The sequence below is a fragment of the Triticum urartu genome, chromosome 7, assembly GCF_003073215.2.
Source record: "Triticum urartu cultivar G1812 chromosome 7, Tu2.1, whole genome shotgun sequence".
NCBI classification, from domain to species: Eukaryota; Viridiplantae; Streptophyta; class Magnoliopsida; order Poales; family Poaceae; genus Triticum; species Triticum urartu.
Genome location: NC_053028.1, coordinates 537,606,512 through 537,632,140, shown reverse-complemented (window position 1 = coordinate 537,632,140; position 25,629 = coordinate 537,606,512). Strand labels below are relative to the sequence as shown.

The following is a 25,629-nucleotide window of genomic DNA, read 5'->3' as shown; positions in this document are numbered from 1 at the left end:
AATCTGTACAAGATCAATCATGCCCACGTATGAATAATTTTTTTTATTTGTGGAAGAATGGCAAATCCTATATATACCTAAATAGTTGATCCACACTATCTCAATTCTCTCAACATGCACACACGCCGCCTCGTCAAACTTACCACATCATTATCCCATTAATTGTTTCTCTTAAAATGCATGAGAAATGCTATTTATATTCTCTCTACATGCACACATATTAACTCTTCACACATGCCACCTCATCTATCAAACTAATTATATTTCTCTCAATATGCATGGAAAATACTACTTATATTTATTACATTCACAACTATATACTGATCGAATACGAAGTATCATATATATATATATATTTAAATTTCATCAAAAAATAATATTGCAAGAGATCATTGCAGCAACACGCGGGGCATCATCTAGTCTCTACCTAATAATAAAGGGAGGAGAGCTTCTGCCCATCTGTCGTCACTTTTGCAGAAACCTCCTGCACTTCTTCCAAATCAACCCGCGGTACTATGTTAAGTGATAAAAACGGCTTTTTTTTTCTTTTTTCAACCCCCCGATCTTTTAGTTAATCAACCCGCAGTCCTATCTTAAGTCAAAGAAAAATGACTCACTTTTTTGGGAAACCCCCTGATCTTTTGGTAAATCAACCCGCCATCCATCTATTATTTTTTGAGCAGATTTAAATGATTTTTTTAAAAAATTTCCATATTTTTTAAGTCACAACTCTAATTTAGTCATGTTATATAGAAATTGATTAGAAAAATATGTACAATCTAAATATGATGCTATTTTTATCTATTAAATATTTTAAAAATGCGATTCAAATGCTTCTTTAAAATATTCATATCTTCTAAATTATAACTCCAATTTTGATATGTTATATATGAAAATTGATTAAAAAAATGTAGAATCTAAATATGATGCTATTTTACATGTTAAACATTTTTAAATACTATTTAGGGGAGAACCTTAATCAATAGCGCATGATTCATCTTTCTTTCATACCGGTGTAGATCCGGATTAGAAATCAACACCTCGGCAAAATCATTTTGGAGAAGAAAGAAACCATCTATAATCACACATGCACGCCTCGGCAAAAACTCCTCGTGAAAAAGTAGATTTCTCATTTTATGTGGAGAGAAAGAAAGACACCTTAGAATTGACCGCATTCAAACTTGTTGTGATTGTGTGAGCACCGAGGCCACCGTCGACAAGAGTGGGAAGAAGGATAGGCGGCAACATAGATGGGATGCACGTGGACCCATTAAGATCTTTAGTCGTGATTATTGTGTTAGGGACATGTGATTTTTTCCAGTTGCAACACACGGGCTTTTTTGCCATTGTTTATCTATGATAGGAGCCGGCGACCCCGGACTCATTTGCTAGTTGGGAGTTATCGTATTGAACCCACACTAAATAGCTAGCTTAACATTTCTCAATAGTGTTTTCTTCATGAAAAAAGTCATTTTGCAATAGTATATAGCCGGTTATCAGTTAACTTAAAGAGTAACGTCTCTTACATTAACTGGATTCCCTTCATGCTACTACTCAAATAAGGGTTTTTTCTTCTTAAAACTGAGAAAAATGTTAGTCAAATTTATAAGCCTTGTTGCCAATAAAAGACACTCGACAACATCAACCACTACAGGTGGAAATGCACCCTGCTGCAATGCAAGAAATCTGCACCCACGGGAGACATGCACACTACACAAATAAAATTATGAGCATCTAGCCGACTAATAATTGTGTCTAAATATATATGCAAAAAGAATTATGGAAGCCGAAGAGTGAAGAAACGGGCAAGTCAGCAGCAGGTGGGCAAGTGGCGCACCTTTATAGGCAGCATCCGCGCGGCCACATCCCACCCATCCTCCTCCTCCTCATATCCTCCTTCTCTCCCACGGCACACCACGCCAGCGACCGACGACGCACCGCACAACCAACCAGCCGACGAGAGCCAGCTAGCGACCGCGCATCAACCGACAGACTCGCGCCAGCGATCGCCGGAGTCCGGCCGAAGCAGCCTGGGAGCTCAGCTCAAGCAGCGCGCGCAAGCAGATGTCGACGAGCTCGACCAACTCCGCCGAGTCCCCGGCCGTGTCCGGCCTCGACTACGAAGACACCGCCCTCACCCTCGCCCTCCCCGGCTCCTCCTCCGACGACCGCAAGCGCGCCCACCACGACGAGCACGACAAGCCGCCCTCCCCAAAGTACGCGGCCTTCTCTCTCTTGCCCTCCCCGCCTCTCGCACGTCGCACGGCGAGCTGGTCATGTGTACGTAGTCTTGTGTCTTGTGGATGGTTTCTGACCTGGTGCGTGCGATGATTGACTGACAGAGCGCGCGCTGTGGGGTGGCCTCCGGTGCGGGCTTACCGGCGCAACGCGCTGCGGGAGGAGGGCGCGTGCAAGCTCGTGAAGGTGGCCGTGGACGGCGCCCCCTACCTGCGCAAGGTGGACCTCGCCGCGCACGGCGGGTACGAGGTGCTGCTCCGCGCGCTCCACGGCATGTTCGCCCCGTGCCTCGCCGTCCGCGGCGAGGGCGAGCTCGGGAGCAGGCTCGTGGACGCGGCCACCGGCGCCGAGTACGTGCCCACCTACGAGGACAGGGACGGCGACTGGATGCTCGTCGGAGACGTCCCCTGGAAGTAAGCAAATCAATCCCCTAGCCATAGTTCTTGCAGATTTGAGGTTTCCGCGAACATATGTGCTAATCTGATTCAAATCTTGTCAATGCAGGATGTTCGTCGAGTCCTGCAAGCGGATCCGCCTCATGAAGAGCTCCGAGGCCGTCAACCTAGGTAAGGAACCAACAATCTAAGATCATGTCCTACAACTACCATCAGCATCTGATAAGTACCAAGTTACTAACGTCTCCTCTTAATTTATCTGATGATGCAGCTCCAAGACCATCTTCCCAATGATCACCAGGCACGGTTGAACTGCCTGGATTTGATTTCAGAAGGTGTGCAATGGAAGAGGCTTGGCTGATCAGGTCCTCCATGTACCTATACAGTAGGATATAAACATATACCAGTGATGTACTGTACTTGTCAAGTAGTTTTGTTCTTAGTTTCTTCCATGTTTCGATCGGCTTCTTCATGTTTGGCCATTGCCATAGGGAGGCCACGGCCTTGTGGTTGTCGGCAAGGGACATATCGCATCTGCACGGTACATGTTGGTGCTGTTGTTGTTAGACTCTTGTGCCTTGCTGCACTGTAAGGTCACGAGACAATACGAGTACAATCTCTGTCATTTCTTTCTGTCGCAACTTTAGCTGCCTGCCTCTGTTTGTGCCATCTTTCCCATCAATGCTGCTGCAGTAGTAGTAGTACGTGCTGTGTCTTGTTCTTTTGGTTGGGAACTCTGGTCTTGTTTTGGTCGACAGATGGTGATTGCTGTGGAAACCAGTGGCAGTGGGAATCTATGTGCTTGGACAATTTGGCACTCAAGTAAACAGCGCAGAAACTCAACTAACAGTGCAACTGAAAGGTCCAGTTGCTCGATCTGCTTAACTTGCGCCAGGTGCCCCTGTCGTAAGATTTTCTCCTTTTAATTTTGCGAAAATAATACAGATCTATTATCAAAGTTCACCGGAAGTACAAAACGCCTCAAAGGGCAGCTAGATGCACGCAAGGTCTGGGAAAGGGTCCGACCACTTTTGGTGTATAGTACGCAGCATTTTCCTACATTTTTGCAGGAGACTGTTTCCAGAACTCGAACCCGTCACCTCATGGTCACACGACAAGAGCTTTACCGCTGTGCCAAGGTTCCCCTTCTACAAAACACCTCAAACATAATAAAAATTACATCGAGATTCCGAGACCACCGAACGACCACTACCGCCATTAGAACGAGACGCCGACGTGCCGCTGTCGCCGCTCCTCTACCGGAGTCGGCTTGACCTTGCCGATGACAGCCAGAAAGTCTTCATGCACGTGCCCCTTGATAACCCACAAGTATAGGGAATCACAACAGTTTTCGAGGGTAGAGTATTCAACCCAAATTTATAGATTCGACACAAATGGAGCCAAAGAATATTTGAAGAGGTATTAGCAGCTGAGTTGTCAATTCAACCACACCTGGAGATTAATTATCTGCAGCAATATGATCAGTAGCAAATTAGTTTGATAGTTTTGATAGTAGTGACAGTACCAACGGTAACAGAAACAGTGATAGCGGTAATTTGTAGCAAGTGTAACAGTGATGATATCAATAGTAACGCAGCAAGATCAATAAGGATAAATTCGTAGGCATTGGATCGGTGACTTGTTGGGTGATATTCATCATGAGACAGTTATAACCTAGGGCGATACGACACTAGCTCCAGTTCGTCGATATAATGTAGGCATGTATTCCGTAAATAGTCATACATGCTTTATTAAAAGAACTTGCATGACATCTTTTGTCCTACCCTCCTGTGGCAGTGGGGTCCATATTGGAAACTAAGGGATATTAAGGCCTCCTTTTAATAGAGAACCGGAACAAAACATTAACACATAGTGAATACATGAACTCCTCAAACTACGGTCATCACCGGGAGTGGGCCCGGTTGTTGTCACTCCGGGGTTGCCGGATCATAACCGTTGTAGGTGACTATAACTTGCAAGATCGGATCTAAAACATTGATATAATAATGAATTCATAAACGGTTCAGATCTGAAATCATGGCACCCGGGCCCAAAATGACAAGCATTAAGCATGGTAAAGTCATAGCAACATCAATCTAAGAACATAGTGGATACTAGGGATCAAGCCCTACCAAAACTAACTCGATTATATGATGAATCTCATCCAACTCCTCACCGACCAGCGAGCCTACGAAGGAATTACTCACTTCCGGTGGGGAGCATCATGGAATTGGTGATGGAGATATGTTGGTGATGACGAAGATCAAAGATCCCCGTCTCCTGAGCCCAAACGGACTCCAGATCTGCCTCCCGAGGAAGAACAGGGCTTGGCGGCGGCTCCGTCTCGTGGATCGTGATAATTCTTTCTTTCTAACTTTTTTCTGGAATAATGTGAACTTATAGTATCAAGGGGGTCATCAGCGGGGCCACCAGGTGGGTACAACCCACCTGGGCGCGCCAGGAGAGGGGGCGTGCCCTGGTGGGTTGTGCCCACCCAGGGGCCCCTCTCCGGTGGGTCTTGGCTTCAGAAATTCTTATTATTGGTATAAAAAAACCTCAAAAAGTTTCGTTCCATTCCAAGAACTTTTATTTCTGCACAAAAACAACACCATGATAGTTCTACTGAAAACAACGTCAGTCCGGGGTTAGTTTCATTCAAATCATGCAAATTAGAGTCCAAAACAAGAGGAAAAGCGTGAGAAAAAGTAGATACGTTGGAGATGTATCAACTCCCGAAGCTTAAACCTTTGCTTGTCCTCAAGCAATTCAGTTGATAAACTGAAAGTGAGAAAGAAAAACTTTTACGAACTCTTTTGCTCTTATTTGCATAAATAAGCTTAAACATCACACAGGTTTTCAGCCAACATTATAACTAACCATGTCAACAATAACTCTTAAAGATTATAATGATTCATATCAATGACATAATCAGCTAGCGAGCAATAATAAGATATCTCAAACAACAACATGTTGTCAAAACAATCATGATATAATATAACAATAATGGTATCTCGCTAGCCCTTTCCGAAGTTCAAGCAGCGACTAAACATTGTAATTCATGGTAGAAAAGATCCAGTCATGATGCACCCAACATTAGCTATACACAATGCATAAATCATGACCGCTGTGCTCTACTCAGTTTCTGGCGCTTGTTTATAGAAGGTGATGACACAACATAAAAGTAAATAGAAAGTCCTTTCACAGAGGGAAGCAGGGATTTGCAGAGGTGCCAAAGCTCAGTTTTTGGAACAGAGATAAATGATATTTTGAGACATACACCCTTCTTATTCACTTCACGACCATCAGTTATCAACATCTTCCATGCTAAGCATGCTAGTGGCAGTCCCCAAGCGGAAAGTAAAGGTTTTGACTTCACTGAGAGTTTTTGTTTGATTATGTAAGAGATGAACTCTTTTTGTATTTTGCAGTTTGGGACTGGGCATCCCTATTACCGCCCATTTCCTCATGTGATGGTGAGTGAATAAACACTCGACCTGAGGATAACATGCTTAGCACGGAAGATATCGACCACCTCATGTCGTTCCATGAACGATCCAGGCACACAAACCAGATAACTTTTTAGAAGTTTTTACAGGTGACACATGCAAATTTACTTAGGACGATAGGGTAATACCGTATATAGGTAGGTATGGTGGACTCATCCGGAATAACTTTGGGTTCAAGGTTTTTGATGTACAAGCGGAATCCCCACTTAGTACAGGCGAAGGCTAGCAATTTTAAGATTGGGAAGCGGCCAACTAGAGAGCAACAACGATCATGACCAGGCATTATGCATAAGTAACATTGGACACTAGCATGAGTAGGATATGAACACCATGAACATAAACATTATAGAGGCTATGTTGGTTTTGATTCAACTACATGCATGAACATGTACCAAGTCAAGCCACTCGAACATTCAGAGGACGATACCATATCATCATACTACATCACAATCATTTTAACGCCATGTTGATATCCAAGATAAATCATTATTAACTCTCAGCTATTTATGCATGGCATGAGAAACTATAATATCTAATTGTCATTGCAAACATGTTTAATCATAACGGGCTGAAGCATGTGCACTAGGTTAAACATATTTACACAGACAAGACAAGTCGAATTCATACCAGTTTCTCTTTGCCACGACCAGCTCATCGAATATCGTCATTATTGCCTTTCACTTGCACGACCGAATGATATGATAAAAATAATAGTGCAAGAGTGCCATGGACTAAGCTGGAATCTGCAAAACATTTTATTCAATAGGAGAAGACAAGGTAAAATGGGCTCTTATTAGTTCAACAGTTATTCATGTGAGAGCCACTCAACATTTTCATCGTGGTCTTCTCCTCGGTACAACTTGAATAAAAGAAAAGAATTTCAGAGAAATACACTGAAATATTTTTGGAGTTTTTTGTTTTTTCTTCAACAAGCAAAAACAAGAAAAACTATTTACACGGGAAAGCTCCCAACAAGAAAAAGAAGAACAAGGAAATCTTTTTGGGTTTTCTTTTTAGTGCTACTACTAAGCATGCATAGAAAGTAAACTGGCTACAACTAAGTTTTTTGGTTTTTCTAAAGTTTTTCAAACACACAAGAAGAAAGCAAGAAAAATAAATCTAAGTATGGATGATACAATGAAAAAGTGTGAATACCGACAAATGGAATGATATGTGAACATGAATATAAAGTCGGTGAGAACACGTACTCCCCCAAGCTTAGGCTTTTGGCCTAACTTGGTAGGGAATCAGTAGCCTGGAGGGTAGTATGGATCCTGAGGAGCAGGCATCCACTCATCCCACTGCTGAGGAGCGGGCATCCACTGATCCCACTGTGGAGGTGCCTGTGCAGCCTCTGCAGCAGCGTGAGCGTTCCAGTAGGCGAGGATGTCTGCAGGCATAATCCGGTATCCGCCCCTGGCAACAGAATCAAACAAAGCAGGTGCAAGAAAGGGGATAACATCACGAGTGTCAATGTTATAGACCAAGTTATAAGGAATGGCAATGTCATGATGATCATGTGCAAGAAAGTGATGGTGATCCATGGCTGCACGGTCTAGGTAAACTGTGGTAAGAGGGAAATCATGAGGGTGTATCTCAACCTCGAAGTGAGCCGCCAAGAGAGTAGCATAAATCCCACCGTGTATTTTGCCCTGAGATTTATTAAGGTGCAGGCGACGAGCCACGATAGCCCCCAAGCTATACGTGTTGTTGCCCTCAATGGCACGACGTAAAACAACAAGGTCTGGTGAACTAGTGCACCCACCTTCTGGTTATTTTTGCACCAAAATTCTTAAATATTCAGGAAAAAATCATATAAAATTTTCAGGGCATTTTGAGAATTTTTATTTTTGGGTCATTTTTTATTGCACGGGGAATTCAGAAAACAGACAAAACATGGAATTTTATTTTATTTAACTAATAAAAACAGAAAACAAAAGGTAGGGACAGAAAGTAGTGCTTACTAAATTCATCAACTTCATACCATTCAAAAATGACATTAATAAGGTTGATCAAGTCTTATTAAAAACCACTTTTGGTTAGCATGAAACCGAAGAACTTTCGTAAATCACTAAGTTACCTCAATGGGTATATGCATTTCCCCAACAATAAGCATTTCATATTTCTTTTTGACAGTAGGTAGAGGTATTTGAAAACTTCCAATAGTGGTTGTCAGAGACTTTTCAATAACATTAATACCATTCACTTGGAATTGTTTCTTCAGAGAGTGCATCGTATGCTCATTACCATTGATATGAAAAGTGAACTTGCTTTTATTGCAAACAATAACAGCCCCTGCAGTATTCAAGAAGGGTCTACCAAGGATAATCGACATGTTGTCGTCCTTGGGCATCTCAAGTATAACAAAGTCAGTCAAAATAGTAAATTAGCAACAACAACAGGCACATCCTCACATATACCGATAGTATGGCAGTTGATTTGTCATCCACTTGCAAATAAATTTCAGTAGCTGTGATTTTATTCAATTCAAGTCGTTTATATAAAGAGAAAGGCATAACACTGACACCAACTCCTAAATCACACAAAGCAGTTTTCACATAATTCTTTTTGATAGAGCAAGGTATAGTTGGTATTCCCGGATCTCGAAGTTTCTTAGGTACTTCATCTTTAAAAGTATAATTAGCAAGCATAGTGGAGATTTCAGCTTCCGGTATTTTTCTCTTATTTGTGATGATGTCTTTCATATACTTTGCATAAGGAGGCATTTTCAAGATATCAGTCAAGCGAGTACGCAAAAAGACTGGCCTCAGCATTTCAGCAAAGCATTCAAATTCTTCATCATCATTCTTTTTAGTTGACTTGGGTGGAAAAGGGATAGGTTTTTGAACCCACGGTTCTCCTTCTTTACCGTGTTTTCTAGCAACAAAGTCTCTTCTGTCATATCTTTTATTTTTAGCTTGTGGGTTATCAAGATCAACAGGTGGTTCTATCTCAACATCATTATCTGGTTCTTTATCATTAGTTGGTTGAGAGTTGTCATGAACCTCATCATTATATTTTCCATAATCATTAGGTGAGTGTTCATTACCAGATTGGGTTTCAGCATCAGAGATAGAAGTTTCATTTTCATTATCAGGAGGCTTTTCTATTTCAGGTTCACTAGTAGTGTGCAAAGTCCTATCATTTTTCTTTTTCTTCCTAGAAGGACTAGGTGCACTAGTGTTAGCTCTTTGTGAATCTTGTTCAATTCTTTTAGGGTGTCCCTCGGGATAAAGTGGTTCCTGAGTCATTTTACCTCATCTAGTTGCAACTCTAACAGCAAAGTCATGCATATTATGATTCATTTCATCAAGCAATTCTCTTTGAGATTTAGCAACTTCTTCTAACTGAGTTTGAACCATAGAAGCATGTTTTCCAACACCTCTAACATCATTTGATATTCTAAATAACAAGTCACTCAAGCAAGCAATCACACCAGAATTATATTTCAATTGTTTCATAACATTTGCATTGAAGTGATCTTGTTTCCTAATATAGTTTTCAAACTCATAAAGGCATTGACTAGGATGTATATTGTGAGGATCATCATTTTCATTAAACTCCATAAGAGAATTTACCCCTACCACCTTAGGCATTGGTTGTGTATTAAGCCCATGTATTTCTTCAATAGGAGGTAAATTTTTAACATCCTCGGCTTTAATACCTTTTTCCTTCATAGGTTTCTTTGCCTCTTTCATATCTTCAGGACTGAGATATAATATACCCCTCTTCTTCGGAGTGGGTTTAGGCGGTGGTTTAGGAATAGTCCAATCATCATAATTTTTCAATATTTTATTCAATAATTCTTCAGCTTGAGCAATAGTTCATTCCTTGAAAACACAACCAGCACAACTATCTAGGAAGTCCCTAGAAGCATCTAGTCCATTATAGAAGATATCAAATATTTCATTTTTCTTAAGAGGATGATCAGGCAAAGCATTAAGTAACTGGCAAAGCCTCCCCCAAGCTTTTGGGAGACTCTCTTCTTTAGTTTGCACAAAGCTAAATATTTCCTGTAAGGCAGCTTGTTTCATATGAGCAGGAAAATATTTTTCAGAGAAGTAATAAACCATATCCTGGGGACTGCGCACACAACCAGGAGCAAGAGTATTATACCAAGCTTTGGCATCACCCTTTAATGAGAAAGGAAATAATTTGAGAATGAAGTGATAACGAATTTCCTCATCATGTGTAAAAAGGGTGGCTATGTCATTAAACTTAGTAAGATGTGCCACAACAGTTTTAGTTTCATAACCATCAAAAGGATCAGATTCAACCAGAGTAATTAACTCTGGGTCGACAGAGAATTCATAATCCTTATCGTCAATACACATAGGTGAAGTAGGAAACTTAGGATCACATTTCATTCTAGCATTCAGAGTTTTTTCTTTATACTCGTGTAGTAATTTCTCTAGATCATCTCTATCATTGCAAGCAAGAATATCTCTAGTTGCTTCTTCACTCATAACATAACCTTAGTACCTTAGGCAATTCATATCTAGGAAGGCTAGTCCTAGTAGGTGTTTCAGGAGATTCAGTTTCAAGCTCATCATCACATTCAACAACATCATGTTGTATAACTCTAGCAATTTGTCTATCAAGAAATTCACCAAGTGGCACATCATCATTATCAAGGAAGGTACTAGCATCATCATAAGCATCATTCATATTAGAAGTGGCATCATCAATAACTTGCGATATATCAGGATTAATAGCATGTGGTGGTGTTGCAAGTTTATTCATAACAGAAGGTGAATCTAAGGCAGAACTGGATGGCAGCTCCATACCTCCCCTCGTCTTTGAGGGATAAATCTTAGTCTTTGGATCCTTCAGATTATTCATAGTGATAATATGATAATAATCCCAAGTGACTCAACAAATATAGCTATGCTCCCCGGCAACGGCGCTAGAAAAAGGTCTTGATAACCCACAAGTATAGGGGATCGCAACAGTTTTTGAGGGTAGAGTATTCAACCCAAATTTATAGATTCGACACAAGGGGAGCCAAAGAATATTTGAAGGTATTAGCAACTGAGTTGTCAATTCAACCACACCCGAAGATTAATTATCTGCAGCAATATGATCAGTAGCAAAGTAGTTTGATAGTTTTGACAGTAATGATAGTAGCAACGGTAACAGTAACAGTGATAGCATTAATTTGTAGCAAGTGTAACAGTGATGATAGCAATAGTAACGCAGCAAGATCAATAAGGATAAATTCATAGGCATTGGATCGGTGACTTGTTGGATGATATTCATCATGGGACAGTTATAACCTAGGGCGATATGGCACTAGCTCCAGTTCATCGATATAATGTAGGCATGTATTCCGTAACTAGTCATATGCGCTTTATTAAAAGAACTTGCATGACATCTTTTGTCCTACCCTCCCATGGCAGTGGGGTCCATATTGGAAACTAAGGGATATTAAGGCCTCCTTTTAATAGAGATCCGGAGCAAAGCATTAACACATGGTGAATACATGAACTCCTCAAACTACGGTCATCACCGGGAGTGGGCCTGGTTTTTGTGACTCTGGGGTTGCCTGATCATAACCGTAGTAGGTGACTATAACTTGCAAGATCGGATCTAAAACATGGATATAATGATGAATTCATAAACGGTTCAGATCTGAAATCATGGCACCCAGGCCCAAAGTGACAAGCATTAAGCATGGCAAAGTCATAGCAACGTCAATCTAAGAACATAGTGGATACTAGGGATCAAGCCCTAACAAAACTAACTAGATTACATGATGAATCTCATCCAACTCCTCACCGACCAGCGAGCCTATGAAGGAATCACTCACTCCCAGTTGGGAGCATCATGAAATTGACGATGGAGATAGGTTGGTGATGACAAAGATCAAAGATCATATCCCCCTCTCCGGAGCCCCAAACGGACTTCAGATCTGCCCTCCCGAGGAAGAACAGGGCTTGGCGGCGGCTCTGTATCGTGGATCGTGATAATTCTTTCTCTCTGATTTTTTTTGGAATAATGTGAATTTATAGTATTAGGGGGGTCATCAGCAGGGCCACCAGGTGGGTACAACCCACCTGGGCGCACCAGGAGAGGGGGCGCGCCCTGGTGGGTTAAATATTGCCATGAAAACTATGGTCATAATGTCTATGTCAAAGAATTTATTGAAAAAATGACCAGTGCTTCGAAAGAAAATAATGATATGCATGAATGTATAGATAATTATGATTCCGATGATTTGATTGAAATATCCCTTGATGAACATGATGCTTGCTATTCTTGTGGCCATGATGCCAATATTTATGAAGATGAGTCTGCTATAGTTCCTTATGTTAAACATGAGATCGTTGCTATTGCACCCATACTTGATAGTTCCTTCGATGAAAAGCATGATTGCAAGGATGTTATCATAAATTCTCTTAATGTCAATTGTGTCAATGTTATGCAAAACCTCAAGCTTGGGGATGCTAGTTTTGCTATGACTACTATTTGTTGCAATGATCATGATTGGGGTGATACTTATTTTGATCTTGAAAATTTATTTAAGCCCCATGATGTATATGAGATTGATAATGGTGTTTGAAATATTATTGAAAGTGGGTTTGGAAGAGTGTCAACTTTAGATCCCACATATTTGGAGAATGTTCAATCTTATGAAATTTTTGATAAAAGTGGGTTTGGAGAGGTCATGACTTTAGTTAATGTTAATCCCACTATTTTGGAAGAGTGTCAACTTTGCATGCATGTGGATCGTGTTGAAAATATTTTATGTGATAGCTATTTTGTTGAATTTTCTTATGATCCCACATGTAATTATTATGAGAGAGGAAAATATGATTGTAGAAATTTTCATGTTACTAAATTACCTCTTGTTATGTTGAGATTGCTATTGTTTCTTTCCGCTTCCTTGCATATGCTAGTCTTTGCTTGTCTTGGTAATTCGTTTGCTTATATGATGCCTATGCATAGGAATTATGTTAGACTTATATGTGATTTTCATACGCTTCATGATGCTCCCTTCGTGTTTCAATTGCTATCTTTATGTGAGCATCATTAAAATTATAGATGCCTAGCTAGGGGCGTTAAAGATAACGCTTGTTGGGAGGCAACCTAATTTTATTTTTGTTTCTTGCTTTTTGGTTCTGTTTAGTAATAAACAATTAATCTAGACTCTGTTTAGATGTGGGTTTATGATTTTAATTAGTGTTTGTGTCAAGTAGAACCTTTGGGAAGACTTGGGGAAAGTCTTTGCGATCTTGCTGTAAAAAACAGAAACTTTAGCGCTCAGCTGCATTTTTTACTGGAGAGCGCGATTAGGTCAATTCTTTTTGAAGATGATTAATAGATAAACTCCTCACGTCTATAAATTTATTTTAGAATTTTTGGGGTTACAGAAGTATTCGAAACCTACATATTACTACATGCTGTTCTGTTTTTGACAGATTCTGTTTTTCGTGTGTTGTTTGCTTATTTTGATGAATCTATGGCTAGTATTTGAGTGTATGAACCATAGAGAAGTTGGAATACAGTAGGTTTAATACCAATATAAATAATTAATGAGTTCATTACAGTACCTTAAGTGGTGGTTTGTTTTCTTTTACTAACGGAGCTCATGAGATTTTCTGTTTAAGTTTTGTGTTGTGAAGTTTTCAAGTTTTGGTAAAGATTTGATGGATTATGGAACAAGGAGTGGCAAGAGCCTAAGCTTGGGGATGCCCAAGGCACCCCAAGGTAAAATTTAAGGACAACCAAAAGCCTAAGCTTGGGGATGCCCCGGAAGGCATCCCCTCTTTCGTCTTCTTCTATCGGTAGCTTTACTTGAGGCTATATTTTTATTCGCCACATGATATGTGTTTTGCTTGGAGCGTCTTGTATGAGTTTAGTATTTGCCTTTTAGTTTACCCCAATCATAATTGCTGTACACACCTTTTGGGAGAGACACACATGAATCGGAATTTATTAGAATACTCTATGTGCTTCACTTATATCTTTTGAGCTAGATAATTTTGCTCTAATGCTTCGCTTATATATTTTAGAGCACGACGGTGGTTCTATTTTATAGAAATTATTGATCTCTCATGCTTCAATTATATTATTTTGAGAGTCCTTTAGAACAGCATGGTAATTTTCTTTGGTTATGAATTTAGTCCTAATATGATAGGCACCCAAGATCGGTATAATAAAAACTTTCATAAAAAGTGCATTGTGTACTAGGAGAAGTTTGATACTTGATAATTGTTTTGAGATATAAAGGTGGTAATATTAGAGTGTGCTAGTTGAGTATTTGTGAATTTGAGAAATACTTGTGTTGAAGTTTGTAAGTCCCGTAGCATGCACGTATGGTGACCGTTGTGTAACAAAGTTGAAACATGAGGTGTTATTTGATTGTCTTCCTTATGAGTGGCGGTCGGGGACGAGCGATGGTCCTTTCCTACCAATCTATCCCCCTAGGAGCATGCGCACAATGCTTGGTTTTTGATGACTTGTAGATTTTTACAATAATTATGTGAGTTCTTTATGACTAATGTTGAGTCCATGGATTATACGCACTCTCACCCTTCCATCATTGCTAGCCTCTTTGGTACCGTGCATTGCCCTTTCTCATCTTGAGAGTTGGTGCAAACTTCACCGGTGCATCCAAACCCCGTGATATGATACGCTCTGTCACACATAAACCTCCTTATATCTTCCTCAAAATAGCCACCATACCTACCTATTATGGCATTTCCATAGCCATTCCGAGATATATTGCCATGCAACTTTCCACCGTTCCGTTTATCATGACACACATCATAATTGTCATATTTCCTTGCATGATCATGTAGTTGACATCGTATTTGTGGCAAAGCCACCGTTCATAATTTTTCATACATGTCACTCTTGATTCATTGCCCTCCCCGGTACACCACCGGAGGCATTCATATAGAGTCATACTTTGTTCTAGTATCGAGTTGTAATCATTGAGTTGTAAATAAATAGAAGTGTGATGATCATCATTAATAGAGAATTGTCCCAAAAAAGGCCAAAAAAGGCCCAAAAAAAGAAATAAAAAATAAATAAAAAGGGGCAATGCTACTATCCTTTTTTCCACACTTGTGCTTCAATGTAGCACCATGATCTTTATGATAGAGAGTCTCTTGTTTTGTCACTTTCATATACTAGTGGGAATTTTTCATTATAGAAGTTGGTTTGTATATTCCAACAATGGGCTTCCTCAAATGCCCTATGTCTTCCTGAGCAAGCAAGTTGGCTGCACACCCACTTAGTTTCTTTTGTTGAGCTTTCATACATTTATAGCTCTAGTGCATCCGTTGCATGGCAATCCCTACTCCTTGCATTGACATCAATTGATGGGCATCTCCCTAGCCCATTGATTAGCCGCGTCGATGTGATACTTTCTATTTTTATCTTCTCCACATAACCCCCATCATCATATTCTATTCCACCCATAGTGCTATATCCATGGCTCACGCTCATGTATTGCATGAAAGTTGAAAAAAGTTTGAGATTACTAAAGTGTGAAACAATTGCTTGGCTTGTCATCGGGGTTGTGCATGATGAGAGCATTCTTGTGTGACGAAAATGGAGCATGACCAAACTATATGATTTTGTAGGGATGAACTGTGACGTCTCCGATTTGATCATACACTAATCATACACGCAAACATGTACGATCAAGATCAGGGACTCACGGGAAGATATCACAACACAACTCTACAAATAAAATAAGTCATACAAGCATCATATTACAAGCCAGGGGCCTCGAGGGCTCGAATACAAGAGCTCGATCATAGACGAGTCAGCGGAAGCAACAATATCTGAGTACAGACATAAGTTAAACAAGTTTGCCTTAAGAAGGCTAGCACAAACTGGGATACAAATCGAAAGAGGCGCATGCCTCCTGCCTGGGATCCTCCTGAACTACTCCTGGTCGTCGTCAGCGGGCTGCACGTAGTAGTAGGGACCTCCAGTGTAGTAGGAGTCGTCGTCAACGGTGGCGTTTGGCTCCTGGGCTCCATCGTCTGGTCGCAGCAATCGGGTATAGAAAGGGGGAAAAGAGGGAGCAAAGCAACCGTGAGTACTCATCCAAAGTACTCGCAAGCAAGGAGCTACACTACATATGTATGCATTGGTATCAAATGGAAAGAGGGTACCATATGTGGACTGAACTATAGAATGCTGGAATAAGAGGGGGATAGCTAGTCCTATCGAAGACTACGCTTCTGGTAACCTCCATCTTGCAGCAGAGGAAGAGAGTAGATGGTAAGTCCACCAAGTAGCATCGCATAGCATAATCCTAACCGACGATCCTCCCCTCGTCGCCCTGTGAGAGAGCGATCACCGGTTGTATCTGGCACTTGGAATAGTGTGTTTTATTAAGTATCCGGTTCTAGTTGTTATAAGGTCAAGGTACAACTCCAAGTCGTCTTGTTACCGAAGATCACGGCTATTCGAATAGATTAACTTCCCTGCAGGGGTGCACCACATTCCCCAACACGCTCGATCCCCTTTGTCCGGACACACTTTTCTGGGTCATGCCCGACCTCGGAAGATCAACACGTCGCAACCCTACCTAGGCACAACAGAGAGGTCAGCACGCCGGTCTAAATCCTATGGCGCAGGTGTCTGGGCCCATCACCAATTGCACACCTGCATGTTGCGAACGCGGCCAGCAAGCAGACCTAGCCTCCCTTATACAAGAGCAGGAGTTCCAGTCCAACCCGACGCGTGCCGCTCAGTCGCTGACATCACGAAGGCTTCGGCTGATACCACGACGTCGAGTGCCCATAACTGTTCCCGCGTAGTTGGTAGTGTGTATAGGCTAGTAGCCAGACTCAGATCAAATACCAAGATCTCGTTAAGCGTGTTATTTTGAAATAACCACGGACGCCGACCAGGGCCAGGCCCACCTCTCTCCTAGGTGGTCTCCACCTACCCCGTTGCTCCGCCACAAAGATCCACTCAGAGGGCCATCGGGACAAACGTCCTTTCGGACCCAATCCGTGAATCACTCACGGGTACTCTTCGAGCCGACCCGTCTTTAGTCACCACAAGTATCATGTATAAAGTATATAGTATATACCCGTGATCACCTCCCGAGTGATCACGGCCCGATAGTATAGCATGGAAGACGGACAAGAATGTAGGGCCACTGATGATAAACTAGCATCCTATACTAAGCATTAGGATTGCAGGTAAAGGTAACAACAGTAGTAGCAAGGACAGGCTATGCATCAGGATAGGATTAACGAAAAGCAGTAGCATGCTATATGATACGTCTCCAACGTATCTATAATTTTTGATTGCTCCATGCTATATTATCTACTGTTTTGGGCAATATTGGGCTTTATTTTCCACTTTTATATTATTTTTGGGACTAACCTATTAACCGGAGGCCCAGCCCAGATTTGCTGTTTTATGCCTATTTCAGTGTTCCGAAGAAAAGGAATATCAAACGAAGTCGAAACAGAACGAAATCAATTGGAGAAGTTATTTTTGGAAGGAAAGCAACCCAGGGAATTTGGAGTGCACGTCAGGGGAGACAAGGGCTGCCCACAAGGGTGGGGGGGGGCGTGCACCCACCCCCCTAGGGCGCGCCCCTGCCTCGTGGGGCCCCCGTGGCTCCTCTGACGTACTTCCTGCACCCATATATATTGTCGTACCCTAAAACTTCCAGAACACACAATAGATCGGGAGTTCCGCCGCCAGAAGCCTCCGTAGCCACCGAAAACCAATCTAGACCCGTTCCGGCACCCTGCCGGAGGGGGCAATCCTTCTCCGGTGGCCATCTTCATCATGCCGGCGCTCTCCATGACGAGGAGGGAGTAGTTCTCCCTCGGGGCCGAGGGTATGTACCAGTAGCTATGTGTTTGATCTCTCTCTCTCTCTCTCTCTCGTGTTTTTGAGATGATACAATCTTGATGTATCGCGAGCTTTGCTATTATATTTGGATCCTATGATGTTTCTTCCCCCCTCTACTCTCTTGTAATGAATTGAGTTTCCCCTTTGAAGTAATCTTATCGGATTGAGTCTTTAAAGATTTGAGAACACTTGATGTATGTCTTGCCGTGCGTATCTGTGGTGACAATGGGATGCCACTTGATTCACTTGATGTATGTTTTGGTGATCAACTTGCGGGTTCCGCCCATGAACCTATGCATAGGGGCTGGCACACGTTTTCGTCGTGATTCTTCGGTAGAACTTTGGGGCACTCTTTGAGGTCCTTTGTGTTGGTTGAATAGATGAATCTGAGATTGTGTGATGCATATCGTATAATCATACCCACGGATACTTGAGGTGACATTGGAGTATCTAGGTGACATTAGGGTTTTGGTTGATTTGTGTCTTAAGGTGTTATTCTAGTACGAACTCTAGGGCTGTTTGTGTCACTTATAGGAATAGCCCAACCGATTGATTGGAAAGAATAACTTTGAGGTGGTTTCGTACCCTACCATAATCTCTTCGTTCGTTCTCCCTATTAGTGACTTTGGAGTGACTCTTTGTTGCATGTTGAGGGATAGTTATGTGATCCAATTATGCTATTATTGTTGAGGGAACTTACACTAGCGAAAGTATGAACCCTAGGCCTTGTTTCAACACATTGCAATACTGTTTATGCTCACTTTTATCATTAGTTACCTTGCTGTTTTTATAATTTCAGATTACAAATACCTTTATCTACCATCCATATACCACTTGTATCACCATCTCTTCGCCGAACTAGTGCACCTATACAATTTACCATTTGTATTGGGTGTGTTGGGGACACAAGAGACTCTTTGTTATTTGGTTGCAGGGTTGCTTGAGAGAGACCATCTTCATCCTACGCCTCCTACGGATTGATAAACCTTAGGTCATCCACTTGAGGGAAATTTGCTACTGTCCTACAAACCTCCGCACTTGGAGGCCCAACAACGTCTACAAGAAGAAGGTTGTGTAGTAGACATCAAGCTCTTTTCTGGCGCCGTTGCCGGGGAGGTTAGCGCTTGAAGGTATATCTTTAGATCTTGGAATCGAGTCTTTTAGTTTCTTGTTTTATCACTAGTTTAGTTTATAAAAGAAAACTATAAAAAATGGAATTGAGTTTGTCTCATATGCTTCACCTTTTTAATATTTTTCGTAAGTATGGTGGAAAGGAAAATTGTGACGCCCGGATAATTAGGCTACAGTGAACCTCTGCTAATGATGCCACGCCATCTCGGTTACTATTGCTAATCTCGCGTTAGTTCGAAACCGGTTTGGTTTAAAAATTCAAAATCTAGCAAACAATAAAAGTTTTCAAATATTAAAACTAAAATGTTCGGAGTGGGCCAAAATTTTCCATATTAAATATTGGTGAAGATGCCACACTTTTGTAAAGTATTTTAGTTGCACTATAGTATGTGAAACAGCAGCAAAACAATTATTTAAATGCTTTTAAATACTAAACAAATGTTAATCTAGTTTATATAATCACCAAACTTTTTGGAGTAGTTGGCCTATGTTATTATGGTAATTTAGTGGGGTTATATTTTTTTGTAAAGCTGTTTTGTTAACTAAAATAAATAAAAACAGAAAACTAACAAAAATAAAAAAGGAAACACCCCCACTGGGCTTCGGCCCAGCAGGCCTTTGGGCCACCCACCCGGCCGGCCCATCTCCTCTCCTTAACTCCCTCCCCACTCCACCGGACCCCCACTTCCCCCGCAAAAATACCCCCCCCCTCTCCCCCGACTGGATTGGGATCGAGGGAGGAGACCTCCGTTGCTGCCGCCCGACGCCACCATCACCGCCCCCGGCGCCCCGCCGCCGCCACGGCCCGCCACCTCGACACGCCGTACCACGTCACCGGACCGTTGCCGCGCAAAGCCTCCCTCGCCGAACCGCCTCCTCGACCCCGCCCCGCCTCTCCATCAATAGCTCCCTCGAGCCTCGCCGCCACCCCTCCTCTTCAACGCCGGTGAGGGCCTTGCCCTCCTCTTTCCCTTCCTCTGCTCCGTGCCGGCCGCGACGCTCGCTCCCTGCACCGGCACTGCACGTCTCTGCCCGCGCCCGCGAGCTCGCTTGCGCTCGTTGCGCTTGCCGCGACCCTGCACCGTGGTCGCCATGCCCGACTGCGCCCTCCGCGCGCCCCTCGCGCATCCGGGCCGCGCCCGACCACCGCGCGCATGCGCACGCGCACCCCCCCGTCGCCCCATTGCTCCCCCCGCGCACCCCGTCCAGCCGGTCCGTCGCCGCACCACCGCGGGCGACCGCACCTGCTCGCACCCTCCTCCCCGCGCATCGCGTTCGTCATCGCAGCCATAGCCGGCCATGCTCGTCCATGAGCACGGCCTCATGCTCCTCGCCTCCCGCTCCCCCGCTTCATTCGCCTACTGCTGCTACTAACCACCATCGGCCGCCCTCCATTCCTCCCGCGGCCGCGCCACCGCGTCCGCCCGCATCGCTGCGCCTCCCTGTTCGCCCTGCAGCTGCGTGCTGTTGGTGGCACCGTAGCCACCCCGCGCCGCCCACTCGCCACCGCGCCGGCCCCCGCCGCCCCGCGACGCCACTCCGTCCGAAGCCCACGCCCCCGCCGCTGCTTCCCGCAGTGGCGGCCGCCCCCACTCCGTCCCCTGGCCTCGCCCGCCTAGCGCCGCGCCGCCGTCGCCCCGCGGCTGTCGCTGCTCACCAACGCACTCCGGCGCCCATGCCCCTCGTCGCGGCTGCGGCTAGCTGCGCCGGTGCCATCCCTTGCCGCGGCCTCGCTCGCCATTTGACCCGCTCGGGTCCGCCTCCTCGGGTACACGCTCGTGACCGCTACGCCCGTTTAGCCTCATGGGCTACTGACCACAGGGGCCCACAGTCCCTGTTTTGTAAAAAAAGATATTAAAAAAATAAGTAAATATAAAAACATTTAAATAATTAATTAATTAGGTAATTAATTATCTTAATTAACCTTGCTTAATTAGCCTAATGAACTAGTTTAGTTATTTTAAATCTGTTAATTAGTTAGGTCAATGACAGACGGGCCCCACTGCCCTGTTTGACCAGTCAACGGTCTTTGTTGACCGCTGATGTCATGATGGTGTTATGCTGGTGCAATAACTCCGTTTTAGCTTTAATAATAAATTCAGAAATTGTTTAAATCTTTGATAAATCACAGAAAATAATCCGTAGGTCGGATGAAAAAGTTTTATACATGAAAGTTGCTCAGAACGATGAGACGAATCCGAATACGCTGCCCGTTTGTCAGCCACACGTCCCTAGCATAGCGAACATGCAACTTTCCCTCTCCGGTCCGTCTGTCCAAAAACGTGGAACACCGGGAATACTTTCTCGGATGTTTTTCCCCCTTTGCTGGTATCACTTATCCCTGCGTTAGGTCACCTCTAGCACCGCGTATTGCCATGTTATGCTTTGTGATGCTTTGATTGCTCTGTTATTTATTGTGTTCCCCTCCGTTACTTCTTTCTGGTAGACCCCAAGACCGATGTCGGTACCCCCTGTGATCGACTACACCGACGTCGAACCCTTCTTGCCAGAGCAACCAGGCAAGCAAACCCTCCTTGAGCATTCCGATATCGCCCATTTCTTTCCCTCTCATGCTTGCATTAGAACTGCTACTGCTTTATGTATGATCCTACTCTGATGCATAGTCTGTTTTTGTTACCTGCTTTCATACCTTACCTGCTTATCCTAAACTGCTTAGTATAGGTTGGTTAGAGATCCATCAGTGACCCTACCTTGTCCCAGTTGCCCCACTTTATGTTCGACGACTCGATCAACATGATCGACGTCCAGGCCCCGACACCGCACATCACTTTCCCCCTTTTGTTGCTCGACTCTACAGAGTTACCATCGAGTGTTGAGGGTGGAACCTCATACATCACTCTTGATGAGATCTTTGTAGTCCAGCTATCCGGTCATGGTCATCGAGGGTGATTCCCTCCTTAACCACTTCCGTTACGGCTCTGTCGTGCAACCCCTCAAGTGTGAACCTCGAGGGTGGATCCTCTTATGTTCACCTTGATGATAACATCGAGTGGAATTCACCGGGGGTGATTCCTCGGGTTTTCCCCTTGGTGTTAGACACACAATTACTATGGTTACTATGACTTTACAACTGAACCATGTTACTAAAGATGGGTAGGCCCTGAGGGGTACCCGCGCGAGCTTAATAGCGAGTGATGTGGAGTCGGGTTGACCTGGAAGGTGCCCACGAGATACTTACGAAGCGTGGCCGGGCATTCTTATCCCTTGTCGCAAGTACTCGAGACGGGGCGACGGGGTCACATCGATCGTGAATCTCTGCTCGTTACCGCACGTTCCTAATCCACTACGATTTGGATATTTGATCCGAGGGGCCTCTGGCCTGATAGAACTAACCATCACGTGGGCATAGTATGGGCGTTCTGCGTCGTATAAATCAGCCGAAGCTTAATAGACGTCAGCGACTAAGTGGCACGCGCCAGGTTGGACTGGTAAGCTCCTGCCTTTTTAGGGAGGTAGCTAGGTCTGCTCACCGGCCGCCCTTTCAACGTGCAGGAGTTCCTGGGGAGATGGCCCATGACCCCTGGGGGCATAGGTTTAGTCCGGCGTGCTGGCCTCTCTATTAAGCCTAGGTCGGGTTGCGGCGTATTGTTTGGCCGAGGCCGGGCATGACCCAGGAAAGTGTTTCCGGCCGGAGTTAATCGAGCGTGGTGGGTAAGTTGGTGCGCCCCGGCAGGGAAGAAAACATCTATCGATAGCCTGTCCTACGGTAACGGACACTTGGAGTTGTATCCCGATCGATACAACTAGAACTGGATACTTGTGATGAGAACTGGATGGTGATGAGAATTGGATTGTGATGATAACGGGATAGTATGGCTCTGGTATTGCTTTCTCGCAGGGAGTCAAGAAAGGATCTCTAGCCGAGGTTGATAACACTACTACTACCTTACTTTATGCTACTCTACTCCCTCCTGTTGCTGCAAGATGGTGGTTTCCAGAAGATGTTAGTCTTCGATAGGACTAGGCCTTCTCTCTATTCTGGCATTTCTGCAGCCCATTCCACATATACAACCCATTCCTTTGATACAGATGCATACTTAGTTTAGATCTGATGTAATTCTTGCGAGTACTTTGGATGAGTACTCACGGTTGCTTTGCTACTTCTTTTTCCCCCATACCCGATTGTTGCGACCAGATGACGGATCCCAGGAGCCAGAAGACACCACTGATGACTACTGCTACCCCGAGGGTGCCTACTACTACGTGACGACCGCTGATGACTTGGAGTAGTTAGGAGGCTCCCAGGCAGGAGGCCTTGCCTTTTCGATCGATGTTGCTTTTGTGCTAGCCTTCTTAAGGCAATCCTGTTTAACTCATGTCTGTACTCAGATATTGTTGCTTCCGCTGACTCTTGTGTTTTTGAGCTTATATATTCAAGCCCTCGAGGCCCCTGGCTTGTAATATAAAGCTTGTATTATTTTAATTTGTGTCTAGAGTTGTGTTGTGATATCTTCCCGTGAGTCCTTGATCTTGATCGTACACATTTGCGTGTATGATTAGTGTATGATTGAACCGAGGGCGTCACAAGTTGGTATCAGAGCCGACTGCCTGTAGGATCCCCCTTTCCAACTCCTTGGCCAAAGTTGAGTCTAGTCACTGAAAAACTTTTACTAACATTGGCTGTGTGTCTTACGGGCCCACGTCGCCATATGGGTGGTATTAGAATCTTTTACTCCTCGTCTATACTCTGGGACCCTAATCTCTCTTCTATTTGGGTTAAATGGTTTTACTAACTCGAACATTAGGATCCGTGATCACATCCGCCCGGAGAGCCCCTTATTTCAGATGATCGCCTGCTGCATCAGAAGATTCCGAAGATACTCGACGATTTTCTCTCGAGACTTTGTGCCTGTTGCCTTTGCAATTCCCTACCACCGAAATATCCTTATGGATAACTACACACACTTACCAATATTACATTCTATCCCATTGATCTTGTTATTACAAGATGCCCTGAACTGCTCTCCTTTTCCGAGAATCCCTGAGCTTACTGCCTTGAAGTTCCTTGTCATCTGAATACCCCTACGGATAACCTTGTGCACCTATCAAGTATCCGCTCATCCTCAGTTGACTCATGTACTTCACAAAAGTCTTCGTAATACCATTCGTTCTTGTGAAAATCCTCAACAGCCTATTGTTCTAGAATTTCTTGCTTGCTTGCATTGTGGGTAATACCATAAGTCTAGTGATCTTATTGTCAGCCTTTGTCATTATCATTTTGAGTCAGTTGATACAATATGTTGCGAATGCTCGCAATCCTCAATCAGATCCTAGAATTCATCCTTCCGGCACAGACGTCATTTTAACATGTGCTGAATCTCGATCAATCAAATCGCCATCGATTGTACCCCTAAGGCTATTCTACCTATCCATCCCTAATCAAAGCATTGCTTCTGATCCCTTGTCTTGGAATTCTTAATCCCTCTTGCAATTGAGCTTTGAGTTAGTCAGTTGTTTCTATAATCCGATCTCCTTGCATTCTTTCTTCCTCTGGTTAAATATTGATGCTCACATCAGATCCCTTGTGGACCACCAGACCCCTTTTTCGGATTTTATCCGACAACGTCCTTCATATTCAATAAGCTTGTGAGCCTTTCCTCGGATACATAATGCTTTTGGTAAATTGTATCCTCCGCTTTCTCAAGCATGCTCTACTACCGAGCTTGTGTTATTATTCTTGAAATTTATGATATATGTTCCTAAGATGCCCCGATGGGTTGAACCTATGCCTTACCTAATCTGTGTGAACTCAAAAGTTATGCGGGTTATACTCTACTGGCTTTTCGTCAGATAAGATTTCAATACAACAACTTCATCAAGAGCGAGAAGTAAAATGAAGTTTTATGCATTATAGAAGTGGGAGTCGACCCTGAACCTTTGTGTTCATGCCCACGGACACGGTGTGGAACTTATCATGAAAGCTTCTTGCAAGGATATTTAATCATTTGAATATTCTTCCGGTATCGTAAATTGGATTCCTTGTAGTTATGGTCCCGACCATATTTCTTCCTTGATCCCATTTATTGGGTAAGTTACAATTACTTATCCTCTGCAAAACAATTCCCCCGTCCAACCTCTACTCCGACTTACCTTCTGGCATTACACCTAGTACTTCATACTGGGAAGCTTTATACCCCATCACATCATTCCTAGCCTGATCGGCTATATTTTTATCGTGTCAACTTTTAACTGTGCTACTTGGTCCTTATGCCCGGAGCAACTTCCGACGATGAGCTAAGCTTACGTCGATCTTCCTCATCTTATCATTTCGCCTTGAACAACAAGCTTAATTTCGAGTTTGTGTTGTATCCATGGTTCCAATAACCTTTCGCTTCATCATTCCTTTGATTGGATGTCATCGCCGATCGATTACCTCTTCATGAAATATCTCGACAAATGTGTCATGATCATCATCAACATTCTGAGCTTTTCCAGGATATCAATCGAATTCATTATGAGAAATACAATCCTTCCACTAGATGATTTATGTTATCATC

The 25,629-nt window shown here is 43.4% G+C and overlaps 1 protein-coding gene across 1 annotated transcript; it reads left to right on the top strand.

Annotated features, from left to right (window-relative positions):
- The first annotated feature begins 1,859 nt into the window (after positions 1-1,859).
- Positions 1,860-3,266, top strand: LOC125520552 (auxin-responsive protein IAA23-like). Its single transcript, XM_048685506.1, has 4 exons — positions 1,860-2,216; positions 2,343-2,651; positions 2,743-2,804; positions 2,905-3,266. Exons 1-4 carry the CDS (start codon positions 2,065-2,067, stop codon positions 2,925-2,927), a joined length of 546 nt encoding a protein of 181 aa, XP_048541463.1. The 5' UTR covers positions 1,860-2,064; the 3' UTR covers positions 2,928-3,266.
- Positions 3,267-25,629: the final 22,363 nt, after the last annotated feature.